General features: G+C 36.9%; 2 protein-coding genes across 2 annotated transcripts; both read right to left on the bottom strand.

The window, feature by feature from the left end:
* Positions 1-582: 582 nt before the first annotated feature.
* Positions 583-5,105, bottom strand: LOC21400958 (uncharacterized protein C630.12). The gene is made up of 13 exons (XM_024165713.1): positions 4,926-5,105; positions 3,819-3,878; positions 3,552-3,730; positions 3,225-3,360; positions 3,002-3,098; positions 2,839-2,898; positions 2,644-2,744; positions 2,499-2,530; positions 2,325-2,382; positions 1,984-2,058; positions 1,753-1,910; positions 1,405-1,662; positions 583-1,299 (listed from the first exon to the last, which is right to left on the bottom strand). Exons 1-13 carry the CDS (start codon positions 5,058-5,060, stop codon positions 1,050-1,052), a joined length of 1,599 nt encoding a protein of 532 aa, XP_024021481.1. The 5' UTR covers positions 5,061-5,105; the 3' UTR covers positions 583-1,049.
* A 3,041-nt stretch (positions 5,106-8,146) lies between these two features.
* Positions 8,147-11,883, bottom strand: LOC21400957 (tyrosine-sulfated glycopeptide receptor 1). The gene has a single exon (XM_010098220.2). The coding sequence runs from the start codon at positions 11,626-11,628 to the stop codon at positions 8,338-8,340; it is 3,291 nt and encodes a 1,096-aa protein (XP_010096522.1). The 5' UTR covers positions 11,629-11,883; the 3' UTR covers positions 8,147-8,337.
* Positions 11,884-13,337: the final 1,454 nt, after the last annotated feature.

The following is a 13,337-nucleotide window of genomic DNA, read 5'->3' as shown; positions in this document are numbered from 1 at the left end:
TGGAAGGGTATATAGGGTCAAGTACACGCTAAAAAGCATTACACAGAATTTTTTCTGCATTTCTTCTACCCCACAGATTTTTGTACCAACTTAACTACAGAGTTGTAGGGTTTGTTCTTTTAGAACAAAACTCAAAAAAAATTTATAACTCATGTTATAACTTTATTGAAGTTCATATTCTTTTATAAAATTTGAGTTTAAACTTGAGTTTTAACTTAAATTTAGAGTTAAAATCTGAGTTCAAATTCCTCTTTCAACTTAAATTCCTAAACTCAAACTCAAACTCAAATTAATAAATAATATATTTTTATTCTTAAAAACGCTATAACTTTTTCGTTTTAATTCTGATTGAGCTGATTTTTTTTTTGTGTTCACAACGAAGAGACGAATAAAATTCCACCGATATACCCTATTAAAATTTTTCATTACCATTGAATTTTTATTAAAATACTATCTAAATATAAATTCAAATTTTAACCCACCCAAACACAAACTAAAATAAATTCTCAATTCAAATCATAACTCAAATGTGCACATTCAAACACAAACTCAAATTACAACTTCAACTCAAGTTACAACTTAAATTCAACTCAAGATCTACACTCAAGTCACCATAACTCAAAAATGCAATCGAACAAGCCTTTTCCCACGCACTGAATATTGATGATATCCATTTCTTGAACCATGAACGTTTTCAGTTGCTTCTAAACTGTATTCTTTTGGACAGAACTTGGCACCACAGAATGTGGGAATCTACACGTAATTCACTGGAATAGACTTGCTTCATATTGAACAAACTCTCAAAATTTTGTTTGTGTTGTCATCTTTACGTTGGGAGAAAGTAAAGTCGGTTTACTTTTACATTTTTTTCACCCAAAAAAAAAGAAAAAAAAAAAGGAGATTTAATTTCAGTTACTGCAAGAAAATGCACGATCACTGTGGAATTCACCTGATTTTACTTCCTAACACATGCTAAGTTTAGCAGGATATTTCTCTGAAGTAGAGAAAACACGTTGAAGCAACGAAATCATAAATCTTCAACTCTAGGATCATTGGTCAATCCAGTCCTTGAAAAGTAAAATAATGTAGAGAGGTACATTCACCGCAGCAATGATGGAAAGCATTAGGAATGTGCGCAACAATCTCTGGATCACAATCTTTCTCCATGATTTGCTGGCCCTTGGTGCTAATTTCGTCATATGATCTGACCCAATATCTGCACTATTCTCCACACTCAAAGAGATATCCGACTCTTGGGAACTATTTTTTCTGGCCGTTGGCCGAATTACAGCACTACCCCTGCCACACAAAAAAAAACACACACAAAACAAAGATGCAAAATATAAGATACTAATTTCGAAATCTAATGAACATAACCATATGAACTAACAACTAAAACCAGACCTTTCTGGATTCATTTCACTTGAACGTGTTACTATAGGAGTGTTCAACTTCTTAACCAAATGCATTGATCCTTCAGCATCCCACATCATCTCGTACTCGCAGTTTAGATCTTCGTTTTTCTCTTTCGTCGCACTGAAAAGACTACTTAGCAGCTGTTTGCCATACCCCAGTAAATCGCTCAACCGATGCCAAAAACTTGTGTTACTAGTTGGCCAAAGCAGCAGGGCAAGAATGGTGAAAACAAATAGTACAATATACCTGACATATTGCATAACCAGCGCAAGTTTGAGGAACAAATCAACTCAAGCACAAGTTTTACCATTTTTATAAATTAGTTTAGGGATTTACCATATATAAATGAAAGTTTGCGTAGGAAGAAAGCACAACTGGGTTAATACTGCTTCATCGGGACTTGATGTGTTTTGAAGTACAAAATTACCAGCAGACAACAACATGAAAGATGGGTACAGGTTTCCCTGTTGCCAACTTATGGTCCCTACAGTGTGCTGCAGAGTATTGTTCAACAATGAGTTCACGCCCTCATTAAGAGTTACATATACCAGAAAAGTGGGTCCTTACCTCCATTACCGACTGGGATGTTGACTCGTGATTTATGGTACACTGATCATGATCATGACCAGATAAGATGAGTACCTGAAAATAAGTACTTATTATTGATTGTCTAAGTTGCAAAGATACTTCTATAAAGTCGCAAAGATACTTAAATATAGTCGCAAAGATACTTCTATATAGGCGCATTATTAAATGTCCCAAACGTCAACAACTTGGTTGATGCTCCTTTATTACATGTCGACACCACAAAATGTGAGTGGTCAGTATGGTCCGTTCTCTACCCAATGTCTGTATATGGGCAGCATGTTCGTGCACAAAATGGGTTATAGGGAGGAGAGAGAACTTACAGGTTTGATCAACTCCAGTAAGAAGTCAGATGTCTTGTCAGAAACGTAGTTTTGGTACCTGTTTATTTGAGAAAACGGTAAAACAAAAATCACATACTAGAACAACGAGTGAATGCACTTTCAGGTGTATGTTCAGAAAGCAAGGAAAAAAGAGGGTATAGTACAGTGGCATACCTTATTTCCCCATCAGCCGTGCGCGAGATTCGCTGGACCAAGAAAGCATAAAAAGTCACACTCATGTGAGTTCTAGTGTTGACAGAGCTATAAGCAATCAGAATCAAAGCCGCTCAACTAAAAACAAGAATAGAAAAATGGATACCTGGTTGATGACTGGAGATTTACGATTAGGGCCACAATACATCTCATCTTGTCGGTACAATGGAATATGGGTCAATAAAACCCTGGGATATGATTGAACGTCTAAAACAACAGGAAACATACAAGGGAATTACTTATATATCCTGAGCATAAAGTTAACAACGTCCAAACACAAGAACAATTCAGTATTCAATACCCATGGAGACATTCTTGACAAATTCCAAAGGTGACGAAGCCAGATTCTGTTGATGACGTGCTGCAGATGATATATCACCGTTAATACGAAGAATCTATTCTCTAAGTCAATGTTTTTTTTATTATTATTATTAAATAACTACAGTCACGCTTGTTTCCTTTACCATCTAGAGTTTGGGCATCAATGGCAATAAACTCCACTTTTCCTGCTGTAAATCGATAGTTTCTCTTCCCAAACTTCTTTTCATACCGATTGACAACCTGAATTGAAGTAAAACAAGAAAAACAAATTGAAAACAGAATGAAAATTGCCAAGATGCTATTAACTAGTAACCTTTAACTTCCTCATTTTTATACTACAACAAAATTTTACAATAACATACTTACCTCCGGCCTATGAGTGACGATACTTTCATAGCCAATGTCATGGTTTCCAGATAGGAAGTAGACTTTTATATCTCTATGCCTTCCTTGTGAATCCAGAGCAAAAATGTGGTTGAAACGGTCTAACAATTCCTGCCATCTAATCAAACTATAAATTTAAGGGCAGTCCTTATCACAAAATGACAGCCAATGGAGTGCATAAGAAATTGCTTAGAAATTTTCAATCTAAAGCAAACGGCTAAAACCAAATACTAGTTCAGAATCAAAAGTAACTACATTTGCAGCAGTGTAAGAAAATATGTAGCTGCTAAAAACAGATAATAAACTTACTCTTCATCTGACAAATAAGGGCCTCCATCAAAATAATCACCTAAATACAAAATCACGTCAGGCTTGAAAGGCAGTATAGACACAACGAATGCTCGGCGCATGTATAAATCAGTGTAGAATTGAGCCATTTCCAAAGCAAGTGATTTTGGTGCAAGACTGAGGGATGTTCTATCCATGAGCTGTTAAAGAGTTGAAAAACGGAAATCTTTGAATCAGAAGAAAAATAGAATGTATAATTTTTTTTTAAAGCACAGGAAATATATTCACCTGAGGATCTGTAATTACAGCAATTTTCACGTAATCACCCGGATATTTTGTTCCATCTATCTGTATTTGCAAGTAACAATATTAGTAAAAGGCATCCCTGTCTCCAAATATTAAATTATCTGTATTATTAACATTTCTATTTGTATTTCTTTTTGTATGTTATAATAGAACTTGAAGATGCATAGCTAAACCAGTGCTTAGTTTAGTAACCATGAAAATACGTATATGAAATGTAATAATGTATTTTTTATACTCGTGTATCTTTAAACATTGCTGCCATAGATTAATTGATCCTTGATATGAAATTATGAATGAATAACCATAACAGTTCAGACTTCAGACTGCTCATAACAGTTATGGACAAGACAGATAGGATCCCTAGTCTACTTTTCAACCAAACTTAAATGTCGTAGAGCTTATAAAAATTAATAAAATTTACTCAAGTGAAAATAAGAAAATGAATAAAGGTAAAAATAAATGATATCACATCAATTATTATGTTAGGAAATCTTGTTAATAAAAGTAAAATCATTCAGAAAATGCACGTTCGCATAAAGGGTAAGTCAACAACAACCCACGATGGAAGATTTGGAACAGAAATGGCAATCCGAAAAAATATATTTGTGTCTATATATGTGTGTGTGTGTGTGTGTGTATATATATATATATACACGCGCGTGCGCCAAAATTTTTTTTTTGGTATACGTGGATAGCACCAAGCCACCAACCAAAAGTAGTCAATGCCTCTGAGGTATATGGGCATTGGGCACTACAGAATAAAATAGCACATAAAATTAAATTAAATTAAATTAAATCCCATTAGTCAAGATTTTTTTTTTTTTGAAAAGAAAAAGAAATACGTTTCTTTCTCTAAAATTTCCATCCCTACATTACTGCGATTGCCGAAATTGCCCGTTTCAGATCTCCGATAACCAATTATCTCGAATCCGAGAGTTCAATTTTCCGCTAGTTTTGATAAATAAATTAAAAAACGAAAAAATCTCCGGAGGTTTAAGCGTCTAAAAATAGTCAGTAAACCTAGATCTTTACACAAATAAAAAAAAATCAATTTTTGATTAAAAAAAGGGAAATAAATAAATGAGTTACCGAGGAATTGGAGCGAAGAAGATGAGGCCAAGAACAAGCCCAAAGAGAGGGCAGCCAATAGGCGACCATCTCTCCGTACAGGAGAGTCGCCGCCCAAACCACGCACAGTAACGCCGTCAGCTCCCGTTGCTTCATCTCTTCTTCTCTCCTTCATTTCTCCTTTCTTCACCTTCTTATTAGTTATTTTTTCTCTCCCTTTAAGGAAAAAAAAAACAATTTTTGAGGAGGGTGGTTTTGTCCTTTTCATTTTAATTTCCTCGAACTAAAAAGTCAAATCATGGCTTTGTTTGGTAATGCTTCTAGGAAGCTAAAAGCATTTTTTTGTTCAACTAAAGCTGAAAATGGTATTTAGTAAACACATAAAAATAAATTTTTAAAAAAGTCGGAAGCTGTTTTAAGTCTGAAATCAGAAGCAGCTCACATGCTACTTCTGATTTTAGATTGTCCGGGAATCCAAACTCAACCATTAATGAAATTTTGGTTATTCCCAAAATAACCCGATTCTCTTCCTTGTCCTCAAGCACACCCTCAGCCCCTCCCTGAAAACTCTCAGCCTCTCCCTCCGCTCGTGCTCTCTCGCCTCAGCCTCTCAGCCTACTCTCGCTCTCTCACCTCACCCTCCCTCAGCCTCTCTCAACCTCAACTTCGCTCTCTCAGCCAAAGCTCTCTTCCTCCGTTTATTTTTCTTCTCTCTCTCGGACTTCCCTGCGACTGTCGGCGGCGGAGTCCCCAAAATCTCCATTCGTCGCTGGCTGAGACCGGCGGATCTGCGGTTGAAAGCTCTTCTTATTCTTCTTCTTCTTCTTCTCCTTGGGGTATTACGCCGTTTCAAAAGGTATTTTTGCCTTTTATTGATCTCAATATATGTAACTGATTTATGTGTACAGTGAATTGTTGGTGAATGTTCTTTCTTGTTGTATCTTTAACTCTAATGATTTCTTAGTTTCAGTATTAGAATGGATTTTTCCAGGTCAAAGAAAGAAATTTTACTTTGGATTTTGTGATTGGATGTCCTTTTCAGGTTGTGAGCTTACCTGCAAGAATCGATCCACTTCACACATCAGCCGTTGTTAGCCTGCACGGCCGGCTATTTGTGCGTGTTCCGTTTGAAAAAATTCTAGATTTATGCAAATCATGGTTGGCCTTTTCCATATATCCTCCTAGATTGAAGAGACGTAAACTGATAGAGAAGTAAAGTTTGTAGAGAGGAGAGGTGTTGGATAAAGCTTGGAATCCCATGGGCCATCACAAGTGCCAATTATAATTGTGAGCTCACCACTATGCGCTAGCTACATAAGACAGCCTCACGCGCGTATGTGTTGCAATTTCAACTAGTTATGTAAAAAAATGACAAGTAGCTATTGTAAAAACTAAAAACTCATAATTATGGGAAAACTATCACTCCTCTCACTCCTGTACTCTCCATTTTATTTTGACTTTTCTCTAAAATCAATGGTTTTTATGTATTTAAAATTTTGAATTCAATTAAACTAAAAGAAAAAATAACATTGATGTCACATTTTCAAATTACTAGCTAATGCATGCCATGTCATTAGAAGAACAATTAAATATTATAAGAAACTATAAGTAGACTTCATGAAAATTACTGAAGGGTCATACATTTTTTTATGTGTAAGATTAATTTAATCTAATATTTAAATAATGTTTCACAATGATATTTTGATGATTTTCTTATTTTAGGGTAATTCTTATGATATCTTATTGGTATGACATCTTATATTGGCTTAGTTTGGTAATGCTGTGGATTTTAAAAAAAGTACTTGCAGAAGTTTCTTGCAGATTTTTGAAAAGAACCCCACTAAAATTGATAATTATGATATTTGGTTGCGTTAATAAAATTGACAATTTATCATTATGTTATTTTTAGTTGTAATTATATTATGAATAAAGAAACGAAAAAAAGAGAATTAATTATCATAAATTTATTGTTAAAAAATTTAAAATCATAACATTATGTTTTTTTTTAAAGTTAAACAAGTACTTTTAAATATCAAAAACAATTATATATATTTAAATTTCATATCATGTCTATTTTGGTCATTTTACATACCCACAGCAATTTCACCTTAAAATTTACCAAATGATATTTACTGATTTTAGAACCAGCACAGCTACTATAATTACAATTTACCAAACACTCAGCCGCTTCTTAAAATAGCTACTTTTTTTTTCAGCACAGCTAAAAGCACTTTTTTTAAAATCCACAGCATTACCAAACTAAGCCCATATATCATATCACGAGTACATATATCATGCGGCCAGCTGTCTATTGCTACTGCATTTTGAGTGCTTAAATCCTGAGGTTTTTTTTTTTTTTTTTTTTTTTTTTCATCCAAAAAGGATATTGATTTTCCATTTAATATGCAGATGCGTGTTTTTTTTTTTTCATGTCTTTATTAATTAATAATCCCAAAAGGAAATGATCTCAAAGTTATTAGGAAACCAAAGTTTGTTTACAAAACTTGTGGCAATAATTCGATTCACACAACATTTTTTTCATTTCTTTTTCTACTTTGCACTCCACATGTCTGAGAATTTGCCAACAAGAAAAGGAATATTTGGAATGCCTGAGCATAACTTTTTTCGAAAAAAGCCGTGCCTTGCTTAGGATTATATACGTAACTAATTATTTTTCCTCTCTGATTTAGTTACCATATATATATATATATTTAGTTACCATATATATATATATATATATACTTGGTTGTCAAAGCGATGGATAACGTGCAATATGCCCGTCTTTTATAGTTAGGCTGTATAATTATAAAACGACATTTTTCCTGATCTAGCTATTATTTTTGCGAGGAAACTTACTCAAGCAACAAGTTAATTATCTTCTATATATAGGATGTGTCCCTCTGAGAAACTTCTCAAATACGTCCCAACACAAATTTAAATTAGAATCTCAACTTAAATCATACTCAAATACACATTAAGTTAAATCAAGATCAGAATTTAAATCACCTTAACTCAAATTAATATCAAAATTAAAATCACCTTAACACAAAAAATACAAATGAACAAACCCTATATTATGAACTTCAAGAATTTGCACAATTGAAAGTCACAAGTTAGAAGACTGTTTTATGAATCGGTGATGATTACACTTTATTATTGTTGTATGAGAAAATATTGGAAAACCAACCGTCAACAATTATTATTATTATTTTTTTTTAAGAATAAGAGGAAATTGAAGCTGTACAAGATTCCCGAGTACTTACCAAGCAAAACATACTCGATTATGGTTTCTTGAAAAAAGACTCAAAAAACAGTATAATATAATCATCAAAACATACAGGTATAGTTATGATCTGCACAACTAAAACCAGATATTTTCTGTGCAAAAGTAGTATACACATATGTTCTTAGGATGACTGAAGAGAATTTCTTTTCACTGATCCATATTTTGGTGCTGACGGGTTGTGCCTACATTTTTCAGCCAGTCAACAACTTCCTTTATGGTTGGCCTCTTCAAAGGGTTCTGGTTGACACACATACAGGCCACATCAAGTACCTGAATCATCTCTTCCTCAAAGCCCTTCCCTCTCAAGAGCGGGTCGAAGACTTCGTCTTGCTTTCCCTCGTTCCTCATCTGCTGAACCCAGACAACCAATTCTCTTGACACCCTTGGCTTGAACACCTCCACAGGTCTCTTCCCAGTTATCAACTCAAGCATCACAACCCCGAAACTGTACATGTCTCCTCTCAAAGTGGCCACCCATGCTTGACCGTATTCCGGTGGGATGTAACCCAAGGTCCCAACAAGCTCTGTTGTGACATGAGTCTGGTAAGGCAGAAGCAGCCGGGACAATCCGAAATCTGCTACATGGGCTTCGAACTTTTCATTGAGCAGAATGTTGCTGGACTTGATGTCGCGATGAACGATGTGTGGTTCGCATATTTGATGCATGTAAGCCAACCCAAGGCTTGCTCCTTGCAAGATCTTGAGTCGGGTTGGCCAGTCTAATTGTGATGGACCGTCAGGCTTCTCGTGCAACCAAAAATCCAGGCTTCCATTTTCCATGTAAGAATATATCAGTAACCGGCATCCATCGTGCACGCAGTAGCCTTGAAGAGAAACCACGTTCTCATGTTGAGCTGAGGAAAGAGCTTCAACTTCCGCTTTGAATTCCCTTTCCATGAGCCCTAAGTCTCCTGAGAGCTTCTTAATAGCCAGCTTGGTCCCGTTTGCTAGAGTAGCCTTGTAGACCAAACCAAAACCACCACAACCTATGATGTTTGCCTGGTTGAAATTATCAGTCGCCTTCAAGATTTCAGGAAGACTAAGATCTTTGATTTCCTTGGTATTATTCGGGAACAATATGACCACACTCGCATCCTTGTCAATGTCAGGAGCAATCGTGACATTAGAGTTGCTCGAAATAGTGTCAAAGTCAATCTTGTCACTATCACCTCTTGGAAGTATTCTTCTTGTGGATAATATCCACAGCGCTAGCAGCATGGTGACAATGAAACCGGCGCCAAAACAGGTCCCAACAACAACGGCAATAAGAAGCTTCTTGTTTGACGTTTTTCGGTGTGTTGGAGGTGGGGGTTGAGAGCAAGAGCGTTGCACAGCTGGAGGACCACACAATCCCGGGTTTCCATCAAAGCTGGAGCTGGAAAAGGTATCAAACTGACCCCCAGATGGCACTGGTCCCTGGAGATCATTGTATGCCACACTGAAATAAGACAAGAAGTGCAGACCTTTCAGAGAAGCAGGGATTTCACCAGTTAGATGGTTTCTGGATAGGTCCAATCTCTCCAAGTTAGTGAGGTTAGAGATTTCATCCGGTATGCTGCCAGATAAGTTGTTGTTGTTGAGTTCCAACACATGGAGAAACTTCAATTGGCCAATCTCCTCTGGTATATTGCCCCTGAGGCTGTTGTTACCCAAGTATATAGCAGGTGGAATATTTGAGAGCTGATTATATTGCTGATTCGTAGCATTATTGGGCATGACAAACATAGGCAACTCCAGATAACTCCTGTTCACCTGATCAGACAGTCCCGACGTCAAAGCTGGAAGCCCACAAAGCTCCTTTGGAAATTCACCAGAAATGAGATTACTAGACAAGTCTACGTAGAACAAGCTCGGAAGACTATCAAACCAACTAGGAATAGTCCCAGTTATGAGGTTAACAGACAAATCCAAGACCTGTAGCTTCTTAAGCTTGGCGAGCCAAGTGGGTACTCGACCAGATAATAAGCAACCACCCAAGGCAAGAACTTGAATATTTTGGAACCCATCAGGGTCTGAAATGCTCTCATCCTCAGGCATGGCTTCATTCATGAAGTTTTTGGACAGAACCAAAGTGGTCAAAGTCTTACAGTTCTTCAGAATGTTAAGTGCCCCAGTAATGTTGGTAAGGGTATTGTTGGAGATTGAGAGAAAAGAGAGTGATTTCAAATCAAGTATCTCGGGCAAGACCTGACCTTTTAGCCGATTTGCTGCGAGTCTAATTGCTGTCAACGACTTACAAGTGTAAAGGCTCAAGGGTATCTCACCTGTGAAGTTGTTGTTTCCGAGGTCTAAAACGGCAAGCCTTTGAAGCGCAGAGAAATCGAAGCCAGAGAGATTGCCCACCAGAGAGTTGACCCGCAGATTCAGTGTCGACAGATTGGTGCACTTCATCAGAGACGAAGGCATAAACCCAGTGAAGTTATTGATGTAAAGAAGCAATTTCTCTAAACTTGCGAGCTTCCCAATATCCTCCGGAATTGAACCGTTAAGTTGGTTGGAGTAGAGCTCAAGAATCCGGAGCTTGCTCAACTGAACAACGCCGTCTCCGATTGGTCCGGCGAGGCGATTCACAGGCAGAGAGATATGTTCCAGCGAAACGATGCCGTATAATTCGTCCGGGATCTGTCCGGAGAGATTGTTTAAGCCTGCACGGAAAGTCTCGAGCTTCGAACATCCTTTAATTTCTGGTGGAATTTCGCCGATGAATTTGTTGGAAGAGAAGTCCAATAATCTGAGCTGCGAAGTACCTGTACCAGTACAGAAAGCAGAGACTGGGATTGAACCCGAAAAGCTGTTGTTGCTTACATTGAAGCTGTTTAAAGACCCAGAAGCCACCGAGGGCTCGAACAACGACGACGGGAATTCCCCCTCGAGGAGATTGCTTGACAAATCGACCGTCTGAAACACGCTGTTGTTGTCGGAAACAGAAGATAATGGGCCATGGAATCTGTTATAGCTCAAGTCGAGGACTTTAAGGTTATTGAGAGAGGAGAAGAATTCCGACGGGAGAGAGCCGGAGAGAGAATTTCGGGAGAGATTAAGGTGAGTGAGGTAAGTGAGATTCGTGAAGTTTTGGAAGATGACGCCTTTGAGTCCTCTGGAAGGAAGCAGAAGATGGGTCACTCGGTCGTGGCCATTAACGGCGACCTCGCAACGGATTCCGTCCCATCGACAGCAATCAATGGAACTCGACCAGTTCAGAGGAGGAGAAGAAGAAAAACTGACATTATTATAGAAGGCCAAGAGAGAATCTCTGTCGAATTCGCTGCAGGATTGAAGAAAAGTGGGCATCAGAGAAAGGATAAGGACCAATAGAAAGAGGAGTTGACGGCAAAGAGGAGGAAGAAGAAGAAGGAGAAAATGATCGAGACCACCACGTTCCATGACCATCTTTTTGTCATCTTTCATTGGGGAAATGGGGACAGAGAAACAAGACATGGGCTAATGAGATGAAGAAGAAGGAGAAAGGAAGGAGATGAAGAAAAAAGCAAGGCAAGTGGGGCTAATCATCGTCGTTTTCATGATCATCAGGTATCGAATACAAGTTGAATCAGCATCAGCGAAAACGACGACGACATGTGTAATCCGCTTTGGGGGAGAGGGGAGGAGGTTATTGGGTTGTCAAGGGGTCGCAGTGAACACCCATTGACCCAAGAAGGAAGAGACTAGAGAGAGAGAAAGAGACGAGAGAGAGAGAAATGAGGTGATGATGTTGATGGAGAGAAAATGAATTTGATAAATATTAATGAATTATTTTTTCAAAAGCGTTTACTTTTGTTTGTGGGCGGCTGGTAGTGGCTGTTTTGGACCCTTTTCTAAGTCGATGGTGGTGATGATGATGATAAATCCATCACCCAACACTACAATTTGCGTGTGAAGTTGGACAATCAACCCAACCAAAAAAAAGGAAAAAAACAGAGCATAAAAACTGAATCTTTCTTTCTTCTTTTCTCCTTATTTATTTGTGATGAGAAGAAAAAAAAAAAAAAAAAAAAAAAAAAAAAAAAAAAAAAAAAAAAAAACTTTCCATTATGTGCCTTGGCTATTCTTGCGAGTCTGACGAGAGAAAACTTAAAAACAGAAACTTGCCTATTATGACTTTTGACTTCTCAAGTTGTCTTCCCATTTTCTTTTTGTTTTCTTCTCGTTCTATCTGCACCTTTCTCCGTCTTGAATGATGGGAATAAGTATAAACCGTAATATATAATATAAAATGGAATCATTATTGATTGGTGGAGAGACAGGTATTTGGGCAGGAAATTACGGAGTTGGAGGCATGAAATGGGTCTGGCTGATTATAAATTATTGAATTGAAAAAACCGGAACCATACATAAATAGATAAATAAATACAAATCTGCACTCCCTTCCACATGTACTTGTCAAACAATGTGCAAGCCAACTACAAGGAGTGTTGTCGTATAGTTCAGCAAAATACTAAAAATTATATATGGGCCCGTTTAGTTCGCTGATTTGAGTTTTTAATTCGAGTTGAGATGTGATTTTATGTGAAAGTTTTTTACTGTAGTAAAAAAATTAGATGTGATTATTTGTGAGAATTTTTTACTGTAACAAAATTCAAATTCTAAACTCGAATTAGCGAAATGAACGGGGCCTATGTGTCTGTAAAAATAGTTTAAACACAAGCATGTCATTCTCTTCATGGTTTGATAGATTTGACTTTCGAAAATGGTGTTTTCTATCTACCCTGTGTGGGCTGTGATTGTCTGATTGATGAGAGAGGGTTTAGGGTGTGTTTGGTATAAAGATTTAGGATGATTCTAATTATCATGATTCATAGTTTTAAGTTTAAATTATGATTCTAAAATCATGATTCAGAATTATAGTTTTGAATCATTTTGAATCAAGATGAGGTGCTTTTAGAATCGTGAATGATTTTAGTTTAAAATATCACATCAGATTTTAAATTATGATTCAGAATCATCCAAATTAAATATTGTTTCTGAATCATAATCAAAATCATGATTCAAAATATCTATAAATAAATACTAAATTTTGAATCATGATCCAGAATCATTTCTGGATCCATCTACCAAACGCTCCATAATGTGGGCAGGTTACAAAAATTGACCCTAAACCGAGACATTGTCAGGTGCTATTGTTAAAGCCTAGTGGGAAGGATCTAGCC

The sequence above is a fragment of the Morus notabilis genome, unplaced genomic scaffold (genome assembly GCF_000414095.1).
Source record: "Morus notabilis unplaced genomic scaffold, ASM41409v2 Scaffold1315, whole genome shotgun sequence".
NCBI lineage: Eukaryota > Viridiplantae > Streptophyta > Magnoliopsida > Rosales > Moraceae > Morus > Morus notabilis.
Note: the sequence above shows the minus strand (reverse complement) of the source record. Positions and strands in the feature narration are given on the sequence as shown.

Excerpts from the sequence above, each read along its gene's own strand:
- LOC21400958 (XM_024165713.1), bottom strand. The coding sequence starts at position 5,060 with ATGAAGCAACGGGAGCTGACGGCGTTACTGTGCGTGGTTTGGGCGGCG. Across the intron at positions 3,879-4,925 it reads TTCTTCGCTCCAATTCCTCG|ATAGATGGAACAAAATATCC; the intron begins GTAACTCATTTA and ends TTGCAAATACAG. Across the intron at positions 2,745-2,838 it reads TGTCAAGAATGTCTCCATGG|ACGTTCAATCATATCCCAGG; the intron begins GTATTGAATACT and ends CTGTTGTTTTAG.
- LOC21400957 (XM_010098220.2), bottom strand. The coding sequence starts at position 11,628 with ATGTCTTGTTTCTCTGTCCCCATTTCCCCAATGAAAGATGACAAAAAG.